At 39.8% G+C, this 21521-nt stretch overlaps 1 protein-coding gene across 3 annotated transcripts; it reads left to right on the forward strand.

Annotated features, from left to right (window-relative positions):
• Positions 1-8060: 8060 nt before the first annotated feature.
• Positions 8061-20618, forward strand: LOC114366295 (carcinine transporter). Of its 3 annotated transcripts, none has more exons than XM_028323126.1 (13): positions 8061-8151; positions 12123-12288; positions 13327-13546; positions 14267-14450; positions 15036-15165; positions 15667-15795; positions 16273-16465; positions 16722-16827; positions 17590-17837; positions 18264-18343; positions 19328-19503; positions 19911-20083; positions 20584-20618. In XM_028323126.1, exons 2-13 carry the CDS (start codon positions 12204-12206, stop codon positions 20606-20608), a joined length of 1749 nt encoding a protein of 582 aa, XP_028178927.1. In that variant the 5' UTR covers positions 8061-8151; positions 12123-12203; the 3' UTR covers positions 20609-20618. The 3 variants fall into 3 exon arrangements, with proteins under 3 accessions (XP_028178927.1, XP_028178929.1, XP_028178928.1); XM_028323127.1 differs by lacking the exon at positions 8061-8151 and adding an exon at positions 11213-11244; XM_028323128.1 differs by lacking the exon at positions 20584-20618 and having other exon boundaries at positions 19911-20087.
• The last annotated feature ends 903 nt before the right edge of the window (positions 20619-21521 follow it).

A 21521-nucleotide genomic window follows, 5' to 3' on the forward strand; every position in this document is an offset into this window, starting at 1 on the left:
TCCTATGTCCCCTAGATGGGGCAGAGGGCGTCCACAACAGTCCTCCATCTCGTTCGGTCTTGAGCTTCTCGCTTGATCTTGCTCCAGGTCTTGCCGATCTTCCTCGCCTCGTCCGCTACAGTGCGCCGCCAAGTTTGCCTGGGTCGACCACGTTTGCGTTTTCCTTGGGGATTCCAATCCAGAGCCTGCTTAGGGATGTGATAGGGGTCCCTTCGGAGAGTGTGGCCAATCCAGTTCCACTTGCGGCGCTTGATCTGCTGGTCGATCGGAATTTCGTGGCAGCGTTCCAATAGCTCGACGTTGGAGATTTTCTCGGGCCAGTATATGCCGAGAATTTAGTTTGTCCAGGTTGACAACACAACCTTATTCCAATTGTAACAAAGACGTGTTGCGAACTTTTTGGCTACTTTGGGTGTCACGAACTATTTGACGCTGACTACAGACGACGGGATGTCAAGCTAAACATTTGCACCTTAATGTAGTGTTAAGAAGGTCGATTTTGCAATGTATAGTCTGAAGTGCTGTCGTCTGTACTACTCGTATATTCACATGATGACAATTGAAATATGTGTTTTATTGTTGTCATGAGAAGGACGTAAGTATAATATTTATTATTAGTAGCATCAGAGTAAATACAAATGAGTAGGTCATCTTCATAGAAACGCACCGAGCGCAACACCCCGCTAATCCACGCTAAATTTTGTCAGTGTATGCGTGCGCGCCTCATACGTATAGGCGCGCTCACATACAAAACAAACCGCGCTCGGTGCATTTCTATGAAGATAACCTACTCATTTGTATTTACTCTGGTAGCATTTTCAAGTGTTTTCTGTCTGGATGTATATTTTTGTCATTTACTTACCACGTCATCGGTAACTCTTTATCGAGAAAAAATATAATTTGGAAAAAAAGACGTATATAAGAATGCTATAGTTTGTCTTAATTAATAAGTAACAAAAAACGTCGTTTCCAGTTGTAAGTGAATGGTAATTTAAATTTAAAATAACCTTAACTATTAAATGGCAGATGCGATTTTTATATAAAATAGAGGCCAATAGAGGCCAATGGAAAGTCTTGAATTCAAATCCTACTTATTTTCATTGCAAATCGAATCACAATTATTTAAAATTCTAATTTCAACCATCATATTATTTCAATTCGTTCAGTCAGCCATCTCATTTGTTATAAACAATTTACACTTTTATCCTAAGGATATACGAGTACTCGTATTGGCAAACATTATTATGCCTTTAAGTTGTTATCATCATCATGATCATGAAACTAACTGCAAACAGATGCATCGTCAATTGCTCCACAAACAACATGCAAGTAATATTTATTGTATTTGACATCCAATAGTTAGCAGGCTTTAAAGATCTCGATCCAGTGCAAAATGTAAAATGTTATCAATTTATTAATTTTGTAGAAACTAGTTCTACTATCTTCATTCGTGTTGATTTCTATCTGTCAGAAAAGGTGTTTGTCGTGCTTCAAAAATTTTATGAAACATCTGTATCTAATTACTCAACTACGCCAAATATTCATCTCAGTCATTCTTTTATACTTTGGTCAATTGAACAGCCTCAACTTTATGCTTGAAATTAGTGATACGGCTACCTCCGTATCAGGCTCAGTCGTACGATGTCGTACGATGAACAACAACGAACCAAGGATGGGTTAGATTTTAGATCCCCGTCTGCAATGCCCTTTTTAAGATGCCCTGTTTGCAATCAACTTTTTTGGATGTCCTATTTTATAGATGAAAGGGCTTCTAACAAAAAGAGCATTTTTAAGGCACGCAACGTCACTGCTGAATTCGAGCTTGGCTTATAATTTTTGTTTCAATCGCGTCTCTTCCACTAGACGAATCTTTAAACCGTGTTGATCTAAACGTGCTCGTTCAATAAAAACCGATTGGATGTCTACCACAGATGCACATTTAATAAATGTGCGGTCATTTCAAAGCGAACCTCTGACCTAACAATTGCTTCGTATCATGGACATTTTTATTGCCTGTTCTATTTTTGGTACAGATCATAAATTGTGGTGTCAAGTCATTCTTTTGTTTATCTGACAGTACCTATATTTTTAATTGTTACTAAGTGTCACAACACACAAAAAATTGGTATGTCCAAATTGTAACTTTCTCGTGAGATTATTTTCAAGTTTAGGACTTAAATTAACTAAATTTCATCTTTTTGATTGGTGAATTCATCAAACATCTTTTTCGAAAAATCTAATGACGATGGGAAATAATTAAAATTGCAAATTCCAATGACATCTTCCTTGTAGAGAACACTTGAAAAAACTAGAATTTTGGCTAAATTGATAAAAATTGTGATAATAACGTAAAGTACAATTTGATGGTAGAATCGTCCTGCTTGAGTGAAGCAAAAATGCATAGTTAATGACATCATTAATCATTGCAATTACGAATTTGCATAATGACAAATTGCAATTGTTAATGATTTTAAATTAATAATGGACACGACCAGAGACAATTAATTGTAAGTGATAGTAATAGTAAGTTATTGTACTTAAGTTTTACTATATTTAATTATAAGTTACCTAATAATGTAAATATTTGAAAATTTTAAATTTGTAAAAAATTAAATTCAAGATTACAATTGCAAATGGGATTTGAATTATTATTAAATTTGTGTGCCTCACTTGAGAATCGAGTTCAGTACTTCATAGTCAAGATATTATTTTTAAATTCACCTTTATATGTTTTCAAAATCGTAGCGGTTTGCAATCTGAAACTGTGATATTATTACAAAAATTAATGATATTTATTTGTGTTGGTCCTTCATTAATTAAATCCCATAGTTGTAATTTTACATGTTACCATATTTTATATTATGGAAAATTCGTTTGAAAATTGTAAGTGTATTTTTGTATGTTGCCATTCTGCGAGAGCGTGTGCAAATTTAATATTAAATTATTATGTTGTGATCATTCCATTCTCTGTGATAGGTAATAATAAATATGTTCACTAATGTATATTTTTTTTAATTTCTTTGTCTATTTTTGTTTTTTTTTTCTAACTGTGCCCACAGTTCGTATTACTTCGTATACGCGTGAAAATAGTTTGAATATTTTTTCCCGTTTTTGCAACATTTTTCATTGCTGCTACCGATAAGAGGGGATCGGTTGTAGCGTGATAGTATAAATCGTTTCATCCGCGAAGACGCGCCCCACCATTCTTCCGCTAATGTTTGAGTGTCATTTATCGGTACACGCTAAATGATCCATGAGTGCACACGCCACACTATAATCATGATGCTCGGATTGCTCGGATCAAACTCCCCGCACCCCGCGCTTCCCTCAACCAAAAATTGGTGGGGCGCGTCTTCGTGCATAAAGCCTTCCTCGATAAATGAGTTAATAATAAGAGGGTTGTGAGTTCTGACATCATTACTACTTACGGGACTGTCATCCATCATCATCAAGTCATTTAGTCTCCACTGCAGGAGCACGACCCTCTCCAATTTACTAAAGACAAATGGACGATTTGGCCTACACTATTAGATAATTATAATATACTAGCTTTCCGCCCGCGGCTTCGCCCGCGTGGAATTTTGTCTGTCACAGAAAAACTTTATCGCGCGCGTCCCTGTTTCAAAATCCGGGATAAAAACTATCCCGGGACTCAAACTATCTCTATGCCAAATTTCATCAAAATCGGTTGCGAGGTTTAAGCGGGAAAGCGTAACAGACAGACAGATAGACAGACAGACAGACAGACAGACACACAGACAGACAGACAGACAGAGTTACTTTCGCATTTATAATATTAGTTGGGATGATGATTGTCATTAAAACTGTTTCATCATCATTGGTTCAAATCAGTAATCAAACCGGGACCGTTCTGCGGCATCTAGTTGGGGCAGGATCTCTCTCGAATGGGCTTGAGGCTAACAAGCTATAGGGACAATTTCATACAGTAGCCGTTTAAACAGTCATCAACAGTAGAATACATTTAACGAAAGTGGAACGTTCGCTAGCGCTAGAATGTATTATACATTTTAAACACCCCTGTATGTCTCTCTCTCTCTCTCTCTGTCTGTAGAGACGTTTAGTTTGCCAATGGTTAGGTCGGCTTCCGATTTGTACGAGGAATCGGCCGATACCAAATCGGTGTAATGTGCGCACTTCCATACATGTTCATACTGATCAACAGCCTGACTAAACTATCGGCCGATAAAAAATCTGTAGTCTGCGGGTAGGCTGATATTCTAATTAAGGTATGAACTTTCATATTACGTAGTACTGGAATTTGTAATTCATATTTCATAGTCCGGTATTGTGTGTTCACACGACAGTCCAGTTTTGTATTACTAGAACCCTAAAAACTGGATTGCTGTGGGAACAATCCCAGATTAGCCCTTCTCTCAAATTCAGAAACCGGGTCTGAGCATAGAATTTTTAAGCGTCCAATAATAAGTGTAGGTAGGTATGCCTAACGCTATTTTCTTAACGCAGTCATTCAACGGGTATGAATTCGCCCTTAATTATACAAGAACCATCTAGATAATTGCTGTCTGCACAGCGTCTGATTTAACTCAATCGTATTGTGACATCATACATTCTCTGCAATAGGGTGCTTGACACCACGAGTCAATTGATGTACTTTTTATTTTGGTACTAGAAACCGCCCGCGACTTTGTACGCGTGGATCCCGTTTTACAAAATCCCGTCTTAGTGAGCACCTAGGTACTTACGTTCTAAAAGAAATCCCATGCAAAATTTGAGATTCCTAGCACTTGTAGTTTCTGAGATTTCGTGATGAGGAGTGAGTCAGTCAATCAGTGACCTTTCGCTTTTATCCTAGATGTAACAGAGCGATATGCCTATGTCACTCAGAACCAGAACTAATACCAGTTTCAGGAGTTCCAGAAATCAATTTTCTATCCACAACGAGGGCTCTGGCCTGCATCTTACTTGATGGAAAGTGATGATCAAGCCAAAGGTTAGAAGCCACGATAGCCGAACGGTGAAGGGGTCGGACTGGCCAACTCGTGATCCGGGGAACGCGGGTTCGGTCCCCGCCGCCGCTCGACTATTGTGGTGAGCTCACTCGTGACACAAGCATATTTAGCTTAGTACGAGGGGCTAACGGGAATATTAGTAATTTGTGTAATAACAAATTACTAATAATCTTTAAAAAAAAAAAAAATAGGTGGAAGCGAGCTTCACCCGGAATCCTCAGCCACAGAGGAACTGGCTATCTTACCTCTAACTGCCGGAACACAACAATGCTGATAACATTGTTGTTATGACGACAGACTTAGGTAAGATGGTGGTAGCTACCTTTTTTTAGGTGGACTTAGAACATGACCTACAACCAATCCAAACCAAGCAAATACAAGTATAAGTGTAATATTAATAGGGTACTTCTCATTTACACTCAAATTTGATGGTCACACAATAATAGTTCATAAACGGTATAAGTTAGAACAATAACTTTGAAATCAGATGATAAAATATCTATTTAGCTACATATAAAATAAATTTTATCGTAATAGAAGCAAAACTAATACGAAAAAATCACATGAAACGATAAAAAACGGGGTCATTTTTCGCGTTCTCATCGTGTCACACCTTCGGTTGCAATGAAACATTTGGTTACTGCATTCACAATTTTCATTCAATTTGTGTGCAGCATATACTAAAATCATCGTAATTAAATATGCTTTCCACACAATAGTCAAAAAAATATCTTCTTATAATTATTTTGAATTGGGAAAGCGAAATACGTTGGTCACACGATTTTAGGTACCTAAAATTTTGAGTTATAATACAAGATTGCCGTTAAACCGAACACCAGCAACCAATCACAGCATTCTATTCGGTTAACGTAAGTCGCGCTTCGACCATTGGGGAGGTGAGATAGGTCGATCGTCGCTCCGCGAAAAAAATACGTAACTTTTTGTGATTATCCATAGACATACCGTCGCTTGCTTGAACAATATTTTCTACCTCTAAAATTTAAACAATTTAATTGAAACTTTGCCATTGAAAACTTAACATGTTAGACTTATTTGTGTAGTATTCAACTTGAACCGTTAAATTCAAATTTAAGGATAATTCATAAAAAACTAAAATTTTCGTCACCTTCGTGGCATCACCTTCGTGGTGTTTTATACACGAAGGTGATTTTAGGCCACGAAAGTGATTTCTTGCTTTGGTTTATTTTAAAATATAGTGACTGGTGTTTATGTTTTTACAATATTTTAATAACTAATAAATTATACGTGGTAAGTAGAGATCAGTACATCAATAAATAAATAAGGGCCTCGTATTTTTGTTGTCTGTTTGTCTGTGTGACTGTATGCATGTCTGTATATGTGACTGTGTGTGTATCTGTTTGTAAGATAAATTTAATCTGAAGTTTGACTTAAAAGTTGTATAACAAAAATACGAGGCCCTCTGGCCTAAATAAAAAATATATTTTTGTTGAGGGACTGATAATCAGTTAGAGTTCTTTTTTATTGAGGTACTGATAATCCGTTTTTTGCTTCTTTAGCATTTCAGAATGCCACCAGTGTCACCCTTAAAACCAATTGCGTAGAATCTTGTAACTTAGTAGGTGGCGTAATCGGTAAAATTTTATCTTGTATTTAAGTAGGTACCTATTTATATTATGTTATTACTATTTATCTATGAAAATAAGACAAAATATATGTTTTATAAACACTTAAGAGTCATTTACAGTAGTAAAGTTTGAAAAAATTATTGCTGTGAATCACTTTCGTGGCATCAAAAAATTCAAAACGTTAAAGCTTCCAAACGAGACTCACTATTTGCCTGATTTACTGAGAATACAATCTTCACATCAAGCGCTACAATTTTTGTTTACAAAAAGTTGAAATAAGTTAGAAATAAAATTCGCCACGAAGGTGACGATGAGAACCGTGGCGATGAGAAATAGCCAATAACAGTAGTGTCTTTTATCAACCAATGATTCACACCGAGAAGGTCGACTATTTTCGATAGCACAAATAGATAATGTGTCTCAGTAATATCAATATTTATTATGTCACTGGCGACGCTCTTTCCAACTTTAGTATTTAGCTATTTGTTGCTATCGTTGCAATTTTGGTTCATAAAACGAAGTCAAATTAAAAAGCTAGTATTCCATAAAACTCATTTATTTTTGCAAATAGGCGAAGCACTTTTATCGTCCCAGTATTAACCCTACCACTGCACTGCTTCGGGACAATAAATGGGCCAGTGCTGAGAAGAAGCAGCGCAAGAAACTCAGTCACTATTGTCATAACGAAAATGCATCGCGTTTGCATCAAAACTATTTACTTAATATCTTTCTGTGCTGTTGAATTATGGTGTATGTGTGTCAGTAAATAGAGTTCAACGTCCAATAACACGTGTAAATTAGTAGTGATGTGCTGAGATTCGAACTACAAGTACGAGTAGGTATATTTCGTAGTAAAGCGAGTTCTGATTTGAGTATCGTATTGATTCGAGTCGGCCTACAGTGGCAGGGTTGTATGCTATGACAATAATAAATTATTACCTTTACTTTAGTTGTTGATACAAAAATTAAGTAGGTAAGTACCTTTCGTACCCACCGCTGCAACTCCTGTGTAGCCATGATCTACAGCTTGACCGCCAATAACCCAACCAGTGAAAACTAAGTTTGTCCCTGGAAAAAGTTAAACTGTCATTGGACCCGCAACGAAATTAATCAGAAGACTATAAGAGAAGTTAAGGATCGACTTCCCTTTCTTGCGACTGGAGAATGCATTGAATTGCATACCCAATGGCCCGGGGTGACCAATGGATTATGTGGAGCTCTCCCTGTTAGGAGAACAGGGTCTACCCACTAAAAACAAGTCGTGTCCCTCTATTCAAAACAAGCGGTGACTCCGCGCGTACTTCGAACCTCAACATTAGGAGGTTTTCCTTCAGTAAGCGAGACAGCGAAGCAAAAATACTCGAGTATCGTACTCTACATCGCACATCACTATCGTATATTGTTAGTAATTGGTACATCACACATAATCAATGGATCGTATAAGAACACTTGTAGTATTTGTTCCGTACACAACGCACGCGCATCTGTTTAGTTACAATTTGCAGTGATATTTAAAGTCATAGAGTCTTTGGTGCAACAAACGGACAAACGAGGTAAGTAAATATATGTATACAGGGTGGAAACGATAAGTGATCTCTCACGTCCACTGCTGGACAAAGGCCTCCCCCAAGGATTTTCACAAAGACCGGTCCTGCGCCGCTCGCATCAATGCACCTCCCGCGACCTTCACCAGATCGTCGGTCCACCTTGTGAGAGGCCTACCCACGCTACGTCTTCCGGCTCGTGGTCGCCACTCGAGAACTTTTCTGCCCCAACGGCCATCGGTTCTACGAGCTATGTGCCCCGCCCACTGCCACTTGATTTTAGCAATTCTGCGAGCTTTGTCGGTAATTTTGTTTCTCCTGCCCTTTGATCTTACTCAATCATTTCTAAACTATACAAGATATCGAAAAACTGGTTACTGGTCCGGAAAGTGCTTCGCGAGCTTTTTTAAACGATATCAATAATAGCTTACAGAATAAACTAGACCTATCCGAAAAGTCAATGTTTCCAGCTTCCGAATAAGCTTTTTTTGTACTTTTGGCCAAATCGGAATGTTCCAAGCTTAGCACCACTTCTATGCACGTGTGCCATGGAGCTTATCTAGTATCAAGTGACTTAGGGTATTTTACGGTCCCCTCTCGTACAATGGAAGTACGCAAGTGACGTAGCCGACGTAGGGTATCTCTCGTACTATGTAAGTACGCACATTATACCGACCAAATCGGTATATTATATAATCGGCCGATTCCTCATACGAATTGGAAGTTGACCTAACTATCGCTTGATTAAAACGTCTGCGAGGAATCTGTACTAGCAGTCAATTGATACTTTTAGCACTTAAGGCTGGGTTGCACCATCTTACTTTAACAAACGTCAAAAATCTGTCAAACTCCATACAAAAACACCGGTTATCGGTAAAGTTTCCGTTAAATTTAGGCGGCGCAACTCAGCCTTAAGAACTGTCAAAACGTGACTTTCTCATGGATTTCTAGCAAATGGATCCTGTGTCGACGCTAATTTTAACACCACTCCAATCTTCCAGAGGATGTCGTAAGAGGCGATTAAGGGACAAACATGCGAACATCAGGCCTCCCCAGCCCGTCTGGCCAGCGTGGGGAGTGTAGGACAAATCCTCTTGCCTCTGGTCAATTAGAGACGTGCTCCTGCAGTGGAGACTAAATGATTTGATGATGATGATTAGAATGGTTATGATTTGAAGGTCCTGCATTACTGGATCCCGCAAAACTGGATTGGTAAGGCAAAGGGCATTAGATTGTGAATTAGAGATGCTAAAACATAACCCACCGATAAGCGCAGTTGGGTGAATTCGAGTACTAATTGGCACTGATGAAATAACTAATTATTTATCATCATAATTAAGTACGAGTTAAAAAATAACTAAAAACAGACCTTTCTTATCAATTACACAATGTTGCAAATACTGGTATTAACCAGTTAAAACCGGTTGACGTCAACAAGTGGGTAAATATTTACCTTGCTATTTGCTTATGTGCGCAAATGTCTTTTTGTGATATGACCAAGCCTTCTGCAAATATGGTTTTTCTAGACTACTGTAGAGAAGTTTTATTTTACAATCTCTTTATAAAAACACTTTATTCTATCTTCCATACTGACCTAGTTTCCAAATTGCTGTAAAAATAGGTTTTACATCGTCATCAGGTCATTTAGTCTCCACTGCAGGAACACGACTCTTTCTCATTGACCAGAGGCAAATGGAGGATTTGTCCTACACTCCCCACGCTGGCCAGACGGGTTGGGGAGGCCTGATGCTCGCATATTTGTCCCTCAGTCGCCTCTTACGACATCCACGGGAAGAGTGGGGGTGTTGTCTATTCTGCCGGAATTATACAACTATGTTTCTAATCTAATAAATAAATAGGATCCCCTTAACAAGCTCAGATAAATACCTAAATATGTACATAACAACCAATATGTTGATTTGGTAATGCGTGAAAAATTCCATGTTTTATTAACCTTGGATGTTTGGGTTTGTTAGCATGGTGGGCTTCCAAAAATAGTCCGAGTTGTTAGCAGAAAATTAACATTTCTAAAAATGGACGTGACTCCTTCAATAGTTTCAATTCGAACTATAGGACTAGCTTAAGTTAGTCAGTGCCTGAGGTATGTGAGCGGCACGGAAAGGTGTTTTTGAGAAGTCAGACATCAGCTAGACCTCAGATATACTTCAGATTTATGTTCAGAATTGTATTCTCTGTCACGTCATAATATGTCATTGTCGCTCATACCTCACAACTAGACCTATTTAATCCTGCCGTGTAGGGCAGGACGTCCGCGGAAGGCGCCTTGGTCGTTTCTAGTATCTACCCAAGGCGCCGACCACTATGCGGCAGAGGGAACACCCCAGGTTTTTAGTGGGTTCCAGCCCCACATAACCTGCCGTCTCCCGGTGGTAGATATGGATAGACATTTTCCTGGGCAAAAAAAAGGTGGACCTAATAATATATTGTAGTGTCTGGTCGAAGATCCGAGTTACTTCGGTTAAAAAGGACTGAAGTTTTAGCCGAAAAATGGAGTCAAAATTTTATACAAATAGGGTTTTAAAGGAGTAGAGTTAAAACTTATATGTTGACTCTACATAAGATGATGAATTTTCGTCTTGGCAATAATTTCCATGAAAATGTTTTTGGTAGGATAGGTTTATGAAGGAGGCATCTAATAATTTAAATTGACAATAGGCCAATGATGGCATGGCTTGTTGGACTGCCGATCCAAGGGTTGGTAGTTCGAACCCCATTAAAAATAAATTTGCTGTAGTAACAAAAAAATACCGGCCAACCTTTGTGGAAATCGTTGGGGGAGGCCTATGTTCAGCAGTGGACGTCCTATGGCTGAAATGATGATGATGAACAAAAAATTACACACTTGTCCTTGTCAGGATAAAATATTTATAAAAACAAATTAATAACAGAAGTTTATCATATCAAAATGGATCTCAATTATCTAAGCGCGTTAAACTAAAAGTCAAATAAAATTATCTGCCTCTATAACTCGGTAAATACTTAAGTAAATATACAGAACTTGTATAAAATGAACAGATGGTAACGTAGGACTCATTAACCAAATAGTTATTACGCGTTACTATACAACTGAAATTTCGACGTGTAAGTTTAAATTTAATATTTTTGAGAGAATACTAAATTAATAGTTTTATTTTTTATTTTAATCAAAAATGTTTTGTTTTAATCAATTCATTTAAATTTTTTTAGTTCCTTTTTCTGTACCTCTAGCATGAACAACTTTCGTCTTCGAATCGTTTGCGTATTCGATAAAATTCGATACTCAATCTTCGAATTAAACGATAACGTGACAATTTTAATTCTCAAAATAAGTTTCTTGCAACCACATCTCATACTAAGTTCACTTTACGATACGTTCACGAGGGCGCTGTTGTAGTTTTCTTACTAAGTAAATCTTTTGATGGCGATTCGAGTAGGTACGCAAACGATTTGAACTCGAAAGTATTTTGTGCTAGCCGTACTGGTATATCCTTCCTTATCACTTTTTTTTTAAATGATATGTTTTTTTAAGTCTCACTCTTTGCAAATTACGTCATTTAGAAAACATTTTTAGAACAGTTATTACTATGATAGTGCACATCAAATAAACACAGTTTCATTGATAAGTACCTACCTACAATGTCATAACTCTTAAAAACTATGCACATAGTTAAAATATTTGCTTAATTTTTATGAGTGAGTAGATAAGCTATAAGCCACCTTCGGCCATCAGGTGAGATGCAGGCCAAGAGCTTACTCGTGAATAAAATATGGTCATATTCCTAGAGCTTGTTCAACATCATCATCATCATCATTTCAGCCATGGGACGTCCACTGCTAACCAGAGGCCTCCCCCAATGATTACCACAATGACCAGTTGGTAGCGGCCTGCATCCAGCGCCTTCCTGCTACCTCTATAAGGTCGTCGGTCCACCTTATGGACTCTGAAGGGCTTGTTAATGATATTTATTTGTTTATTCCAGTCGACCACTCCCCACTTCCGTCTCCCGTAACCGGAAACACGTCGGAAAAAGTGTCTTTTAAAGGAAAGGCAGAGTTCGAGAATGGAATCACATGAGAAGAAGGCTGAGGTCGCTGGCGACGCCGGTGGCCATGGAAAGATCACTGTACTCTTTGGTGAACCCAAAGGTAAGGACATCTACTGTATAAAAGCGAAAGATGACCACACTATGACCTAATAAAAGTGTGTCAAAAAGCGAAAGGTGACTCACTCATCACGAAATCTCAAAAACTATAAGGAGTCTCAAATTTTGCATGGGGGTTCCTAGTGATTCTGTTCTTAGTGAGCACCTACGTTCTAATGAACGTAGGTGCTCACTAAGAACAGATTTACGAAACTCCGCCCCTATAAAACGGGATGCACGCGTACGCACGCAGCCGCTAGTAATTATAAAAAAAATAGCCTTTGCCCGCGGCTTCACCCGCGTGAAATTTAGTGTCACAGATCGGCATAAATTATAGCCTATATGTTATTCTGGGTTTTAAACAATAATGCTGTAAAGTTTCATCAAAATCCGTTCAGCAGTTTTTGCGTGAAAGAGTAACAAACATCCAGACATATAGACATCCAGCCTTTCGCATTTATTAGTAGGGTTAAAAAAAACGTATCGCCTAATGCGGGATTCGAAAGCGACTACTCTTCAATCTGAGGTACACACACACGGCCACACTGTTAACTATCCATTTCCGATTTTCTCTCGCTCTCATCAAATGGTGTTTCTTTGCGATAGAACGAGACGACATGACAGGCAATGGATAGTTAACACTGTTGCCGATGGTACTTAGACACTGGATGAACCCGTCGAAATTTTGAAGTGTAATACACTGTTACGAGACATAATAAGGACAGCGTTGCGAGTCCAATAACAGTTTAAAACTTACCCCCGGGACAATGAATGATACCTACATGAAGTGGCTGCAGTCTTTGACACCATACAGAGACTCGGTATATCCAGTGCTGTCCCGTCGGTAACAAAAGTGTCTACGTGTGCACAGATCTACAGCTTGACCGCCAATAACCCAACCAGTGAAGGCCAAGTTTGTCCCAAGGAAAGTTAAACTGTCATTTGACCCGCAACGAAAGTAATCAGAAGAACACAGGAAGAATTAGAAGTTATCGTTAAACTAAACTATTGACCAAAATATCTTTTCCAAATCTTTTTCCAGAGAACGGCAGCCCCGTACCCAAACGACGCCTGGAGAATCTCGACGACCTCTTCCCATACATCGGCCAGTTCGGCTGGTACCAACGAGCTCTGTTCCTACTGATGATACCCTATGCCTTCTTCTTCGCGTTTGTGTACTTCGCGCAGATCTTCATGACCGTGGTGCCTGAACAGCACTGGTGCTTTGTGGAGGAGCTGGCCAATTTGACGGTGGAGGAACGGTGAGCCATTCGATTCCTGACCTTTAAAAGGTTTAGATACCTGTTAACGATACGTTTTGATGAATGGTACAAAGAGACAGATTTGGTGGTAAAATACGTAAGAAATCAAAATACTTCAGAATTGAAGGTATACGAGTAGCAGCTGGAGCAGAATAACTAGAAAAAGACCGTTTTAAATACACCCAAAAGATGGCGCTGGATGCAGGCTGCTATCAGCCGGCCAATCTGGAAATCATTGGGGGATGCTTATGTTCAGCAGTGGACGTCCTGTGGCTGAAATGATTATGATGATGAATCAAAAGATTGTCCACTGGACCGGGACACAAGACTGATCTCAGTGGAAATCCTTGGGGGACCAAGGATTTTCACTGAGATCAGTCTTGTATTGCTCGCATCCAGACATCCACAACTCTCACCAAAATTGTCGGTCCATCTACGTTACATCTTCCGTGATAACTCGAGTACCTCTCTGTCTCAATAGCCATCAGTTCTTTGAGCCTAATACGTTTAGTGATTCTGTGTGCTCTAAGGCTGGGTTGCATCATCTTACTTTACTTTACATCAAACATCAAAAATAATGTCAAACTCCATACAAAAAACACATCTAGTTACGGTAAAAGGCTGCTGGTGCAACTCAGCCTTAAGTATCATTAAATTAAAATATCATTTAATGATATATGTAAGTAGGTAATTGTTTGTTTGTTTTTATTTTCGTTTTAGACGACACCTCTCCATACCCCTGTCTGCCAGCGGCTACGACAAATGCATCGTATACGACGTTGACTGGACAAAACTATTACAAGATGGCATCCGCGAGCCCAACGCAAAATGGCCGACGAGGAAGTGTGAGGAGAAATGGGAGTTCAACTTCACTGATGTGCCTTATGAGACTATTGCTTCACAGGTAATTTTAAATTAAAACAAGAAATAGTTCTCATGGACAAACACCTGTTTACACAAACGATGCTTGCTTAAGTGACCCAGCAAATCAAACGCACAGCGTTGATTAGAGCTCTGTGATTGGTTCGTGTGTGACCCTGTGCGTTCACGCGCACTGTGAAACCTGTGTGTGTATACGGGCGTAAGAGCCAGTGGACGCCAGACTTTACGTTATTTTATAAAAGCTGAAAGTTCGTCAGCGCATGCTCTCAATATAAGTAAGAACGTTGGACTAGGTCATCGTGGATTTGGCAGCTACACTAAAATGCTTGTTTGGCAAGGGGATGGATTGGTCAAAAACAAAACTGGATTCCGTAGGAAAGGGCCCTAAGCGTTACATTACATGAAAATGTTTTTGGTATTTTGATTTTTTTTAATGCATAAGGAGGCAGGTAGGTATTTGACCTCAATCGCACCTGGTGTTAAGAGAGATACTGTCTAGGATGATACATAATTATCTGCCTTGTCAGTGCCTATTCACTCTCGAAAAGGCCCGGATTATCCTGTAATAATATATCATCAAATAACTAAAGCCTATTTTCCTTTTCAGCTTGGCTGGGTTTGTGAAAGAGACAACTACGCGACCACAGCTCAGGCCGTCTTTTTCTGCGGCGCCATTGTGGGCGGACTCATCTTTGGATGGATCGCCGACAAATATGGACGAGTTCCAGCTCTGCTCGGTAAATAATTTCATTCTTACAGTCCAGTCGAGGATATACAGTTTGACCGCCAATAACCCAACCAGTAAAGGTCAAGTTTGTCTCATCATCATCATTATCATTTCAGTCACAGGACGTCCACTGCTGAACATAGGCCTCCTCCAATGATTTCCATATCGCCCGATTGGTAGCGGCCTGCATCCAGCACCTTCCTGTTACCTTATGAGGTAGACCACCTTGAACGTCCTACGCTGCGTTTCCCTCATAGATAGTTTCTTCATAGATCTTTGATAAAGGATTCAAATTAACTCTAAAGGTCATAGCAGACTTATCAACTCGGAAAGGGATCAACACCGTATCACTTTTCGCGCTGTCAACCGCGAGGCGAGGCGTTTACGTTACGGTGCGGAAAAGTGTGCGTTGCAGTATGGAGTTTCATACAAAAAATACTGCCTCGAGTTGATACGGTTACCATCCCTTTTCGGGTTGAAAGTGCTAACATCATTTAAACTTTTTCCTCAGGCACAAACATGGCGGGTTTTCTAGCTGGAGTTGGAACTGCCTTCTCCAATAGCTTCTGGTCATTCTGTCTCTGCCGGTTCCTGGTGGGATTGGCCTATGACAACTGCTTCGTCATCATGTACATCATTGGTAAGTAGGTGTAGTAGCTAGCTACTTTAATAACTGCAATAAAGCTAGGTTTCTCGTAGAGAACAATGTGTATAGTCGAATCTAATTTAAAAATTTTCGAGAAATGTAAAGTAAGTAGAGTTAGTGAAAAACTAATAAAATAAAATAAAACAATGTTAGCTGTCAATTATTTATTTACTTTGTTTTATTAAGCGACTTCAAAAATGGAGGAGGTTTTGTTTTTCAGCTAAGAACTCCGTCATTTTTACATCGCTTAGAATTTTGAAATTGTCGAATGGAGATATTTGTACCCTGATTCCAGATTAACCTATAAAAATCTTATCAATATCGGTTCACTAGCCTATTAAAATTAAAACCAACTTCAATGTAACTTTATGTATGTACACAAATAAAAGGTACAATGACTGTATGGCCGTCTCACTTTTAGAAAGTTGAAGTATAATTCATGGCCTATCTAAACAATCCTCTTCTTTCCAGTGCTAGAATACGTGGGCCCCAAATGGCGAACGTTCGTCGCGAACATGTCCATCGCCGTATACTTCACGTTCGCCGCATGTCTTCTACCCTGGATAGCCTTAGGCGTGGCTGATTGGAAGGTCTACACATTGATCACCAGCGTGCCTCTAGCCTTGTCAATCCTGACGCCTTGGGTAGTTCCAGAAAGTGCTAGGTGAGTTCCCACCTCTCGTTCCCACCGCTGCAACTCCTGTGTAGCCAGGATCTACAGCTTGACCGCCAATAACCTAACCAGTGAAGGTCAAGTTCGTCCCGGGGGTTTAAACTGTCATTGGACCCGCAACGAAATTAATCAGAAGAACATAGGAGGAGTTCGAAATTAAGGATCGACTTCCTTCCAGTGCAAAGGCTACTAGTGATTTGCATTCTTTTTTTGCTTTCGCATTTAAAGTTAACCTTTTTTTTTACAGATGGCTGATTTCACAAGGCCGCATTGATGAAGCAATGAAGATTCTGTCCAAGTTTGAGAGGATCAATGGGAATAAGATACCGGATGACGTCGCTAAGGAATTCAGGGTGAGCATCCTTATTTCACCATTATTTTGAGACTCCAATTATTTAAAACTGAATTTCATAACTTGAAACAATCTACTACCTCAGATAGACCCACGTCCTTTTGTTTGAAGAGAGACCACTCTGACCAAAGCATTGGGTTGTTGAAATTTTGAAGTCTGGTGATGCCAAACTTAATAGTGACAGTATCCAGGGCACATGGTTCGTAGAACTGATGGCCGTTTTGGCCGAAAGTTATCGAGACCCAGAATGACTGTAGGCAGGCCACCCATACAGTGGACCGACGACCTGGTAAAGGCCACCGGCAGGACTGATCACTGTGGAAATCCTTGAGGGATGCCTTAGACTTGAACGTCTTTGTCGCGTCAGCCCATAACTCTGCTTCAAGAGTGGCGTTGTCAGTAGCATTTATTAAATCTTCCTGCGTGCAGTTGTTGTACCATAAAGTATGTTCTGTCCATTGAAGTAATATTACCGTACACAGTACATTAAATAAATAAATAAATCATTTATTGCTTTACATCATATTTATTTTTTTCATCCTCAACGAGGAAGCTTTTGGCCTGTATCTCACCTGATGGTAAGTGATGATCAGGCCGAAGGTGGAAGCGAGCTTCATCCGGAATCCTCAACCACGGATGAACTGGCTATCTTACCTCTAACTGCCGGAACACAACAATTCTATTAACATTGTTGTTATGGCGACAGACTTAGATACGAGTATCTCAATGGTTCTATCTATATTTCTATCTATCTTTGTACCAGGACACAGCAACAGAACTGGCAAGGCTCGACCAGGAAACGAAGAACTACTCCATCGCTGACCTCTTCAAGACGCCACGCCTCCGTCGTCACAGCATCCTCCTGCTGTTCATCTGGGCTTCCATTGCTATGGTCTTCGACGGCCACGTCAGGAACGTAGGGTCTTTGGGACTTGACATGTTTTTGACGTTTACCGTGGCTACATTCACAGAGTTCCCTGCTGATCTGCTGCTGGTACTGTTGCTGGACAGGTGAGCTGATGTTTTTTTTCTGCCACTTCTTCTCAGAATTAGCCCATAAGATGTCCCGGTCATAAGGCAAGCTATATTGGAACGAGTATAAGCGCCCTGAAAAGGGCAGGACTCGTTGGCTAAGTCGATTGCCTGAGACACAATTTAAATAAAGATTTATTAACTGTAATTTAATTATGGAAAAAACACTATCGTCATAATTATTGTCGAACTCGGTTAAAATGTAACCTGGTTACCTGGGCCATAATAAAGAATTGATTGACACCATATTCATCAAAATTTGATGAATAGTTCAGGCGCTTTTGAGGAACATACATACTCGTAGGTAATTACAAATGCATAGAATACTAAAATCATAACCCTTGACCGTAGTCGGGTAAAAATTAGTTTTTAATAGTTCCCAATTTATAAACTTTTATATTTCAGAGTTGGAAGACGATGGCTTGCGTTCGGGTCCATGACAGTTAGTGGGATCTTCAGTTTCTTGGCTACGACTGTGCCGATAGGTAAGAAAAACAATCGTCATAATCATCAGGTCATATAGTCTCCACTTCAGGAGCACGACCGTCTCTAAGTAATTGACCAGAGACTAATGGAGTAGGCCTACACCCTGCATATTAAGGACGTAGCACATTTATCAATCTGGAAAGGGATCGTAACGGTATCAACTCGAAGCGGTCAGTATTCTTTGTATGAAACTCCATACTGCAACTTATCCGCACCGTAACGTAAACGCCTCGCCTCGCGGTTGACAGCGCGTGAAAAGTGATGACAGCTCGCGAAAGGCGATACGGTGTTGATCCCTTCCCCAGTTGATAAGTCTGCTATGACCTTTAGAGCGCTTTCACATTAGGGCGTTAGTAGCGCGACTGCAGCGGCGTTTTTATATTGTGAAGGCAGGCATCCGCTCTCACATAGTATGAAATTTTCGGCAGCGCGTCTGTCGCGCGTTTGTCGCGCTGCTAAATCGCCTAAATGTGAAAACGCTCACTATCTTTTATGATATCCATGATTGCGAATGAAAATGCGGGCCCCATAGCTTGTTTTGAATCTCCATCTCCCGAATGCTAGAAGTCAGAACAACCAATGAAACAGAGTCTACTGGACAAAGGGCTCTCTTAAGGATTTTCACAACGACCGATCCTTCCCTGCCCGCATCCAGGTGCTTCTCACCACTCAGTAAATGAGCCAAAAGCATGCTACTAAAACTTTGAACTTGTTTGAAAACACTCTTGTGGCGGAGTTTTGACACTGTGTATGTTTGTTGTCGACACGAGAAGAAGAAGAAACTTTGAACTTCTCCTATTTTCTACTGAACAATTTCGTTGACAGTTTAACTTTCCCCGGTGCAAACTTTATCTTCACTAGTTGGGTTTCTATTGGCAGTCAAGCTGTAGATCCTGGCTACCCACGAGTTGCAGCAGTGGGAACGAGAAGTAGGAATAGTAGTAGTCTCGTAGCATATTAAAATTTATTTTATTTTCTTCCAGGCATTCCCTCAGCCTCGCTAGCTATTGTAGGACGATTTGCCGTCAATATCTCATACAACATCGGCATGCAGTACGCAGCAGAGATTTTACCAACAGTGGTACGCGCCCAAGGATTGGCTCTTATCCATATAATTGGATATGTCGCTACTATACTCGTCCCGTATATTGTGTACTTGGTAAGTGTTTCTCTTTAATTGATTTATTTATTACTACGTAATCATTCGCAAATAAGGTCTCCGAGTCAATCATGATATGGCATTCACTTTGCTTCAATTGAGTACATTTCACTTCACTTCCCTTCTCTTCACTGTGCTTCACTTCACTTCGCTTCGCTTCACTTTGCTTCACTTCACTTCGCTTCTCTTTTCTTCACTGCGCTTCACTTCACTTTACTGTACTTCGCTTCACATCAGTTCAATACTCTTTAGACTTTATTATTTCATTTGATTTTGCAAGTTATGTCTTGATTTTTATCAATAAACATCAATGCATTCAATTTACTTCAGTTAATTTCACTTCACTCTGCTTGGGTAGATTTGGGCAAATAAAATGCAAAATTCTTAAAGTTTTTTCTATCTTCCAGGCAAAAATAGCTGTAGAAATTCCTCTACTGATCCTGGGTGCTCTCGGAGTGTTCGGCGGTTGTCTATGCATGTTCCTCCCCGAGTCTATGGGCAAGAGGATGCCAACTACAATCCAAGATGGCGAGGACTTCGGCAAAGGGCAGAGATTCTGGGACATACCTTGCTGCTCTAGGTAAATATTCATGAGAAATAGCCCAAATAAGAAGTAGCTATAATGAGAAGTAATCCAATAGCGAGTCGGTTGCCTTAATGAGAATTAGCCCTAATACGCCTAAAGGATATTATTATGTCAGCCATAGGGCGTCCACTGCTGAACATGGGCCTCCCCCAATGATTACCATAATGACCGGTTGGTAGCGGCCTGCATCCAGCGCCTTCCTGCTACCTTTATGAGGTCGTCGGTAGTAAGGTCTCATGGGATTCAAACCCATACCTCTGTCAAACTCTAACCACTAGACCAAATATACGTTGCATTATCTAAAGGTCACTGATTGACTGACTCACTCATCACGAAATCTCAGAAACTACAAGTGTTAGGAGTCTAAAATTTTGCATGGGGGTTCCTTTTAGAACGTAGGTGCTTACTAAGACGGGATTTTGCAAAATTCCACTCCTAAGGGGGTAAAACGGGTTCGCGTACGATAATTATAGTAACATATTGTTTTGTTACAGAACTGTGGAGGACGTCGAAAAATGAACAAACTGGAGAAAAAATCTCAAAGAGAATGTATTTACTTAATAATGAAAATAAATTGGTTATTATTACTACAGTAGTTTTTCTTGTAAGTTAACTTTCAGACAATGTTCCTAAATAACTCAATAAAACTCATTTATTTTTGCAAGTAGGCTTTTAAAAAGCACTTTCACACGTCCCACTATTAAAGCTACTACTGCTTCGGGACAATAAATGGGCCAGTGCTGAGAAGAAGCAGCGCAAGAAACTCAGTCACTATTATACCTACCTATTGACCTAATACAAATACAATTCTTCAGCCGTGAAACCGGAGCGTAGCGCTAGTGTTAATGTAGGTAGGTATGAATGAAATTTTATCAATTGAGTTACTAGGCCAGTGTGCAAAACCATCTAAAGAAAAAACCTCAAAAAAGGAGGATCTATCTGTCGGTACTGAACAATAGAAAATGCAGTTAATCTTGTATAAAAATAAAAGTTCACGCTGTTTACAGTTTGACTCACAGCGGACGACCAACGTAAACATTAGTGATGGGAGCTACAGTTATCGATACAGCACATATAGATCGTTTCATCCACGAAGACGCGCCTCACCATTCTTCCGCTAATGTTTGAGTGTTATCGGTACACGCTAAATCATCCATGAGTGCACACGCACACTACAATAATGACGCTCGGATTGCTCGGATCAAACTCCCCGCACCCCGCGCGACCGAGACCAAACATTGGTGGGACGCGTCCGAGTGGATGAAACGATCTATGACAGCGCATCAAATATTTACACTCGAAGTCTTTTTCTAAGGACTCGTTCCCATGGCAATTCAGTTTTCCGGAATCCAGTAATGCAGGATCCCACAAAACTAGACTGTCGTAAAAACACATTACGGCTGAGTTGCACCATCTCGCTGTAACTTTCACA

Source organism: Ostrinia furnacalis, unplaced genomic scaffold, assembly GCF_004193835.3.
Source record: "Ostrinia furnacalis isolate ACB-3 unplaced genomic scaffold, ASM419383v2 OfSCF0611, whole genome shotgun sequence".
In the NCBI taxonomy this organism is placed as follows: domain Eukaryota; kingdom Metazoa; phylum Arthropoda; class Insecta; order Lepidoptera; family Crambidae; genus Ostrinia; species Ostrinia furnacalis.

Excerpts from the sequence above, each read along its gene's own strand:
- LOC114366295 (XM_028323126.1), top strand. The coding sequence starts at position 12,204 with ATGGAATCACATGAGAAGAAGGCTGAGGTCGCTGGCGACGCCGGTGGC. Across the intron at positions 14,451-15,035 it reads ATGAGACTATTGCTTCACAG|CTTGGCTGGGTTTGTGAAAG; the intron begins GTAATTTTAAAT and ends TTTCCTTTTCAG. Across the intron at positions 18,344-19,327 it reads GGCTACGACTGTGCCGATAG|GCATTCCCTCAGCCTCGCTA; the intron begins GTAAGAAAAACA and ends ATTTTCTTCCAG.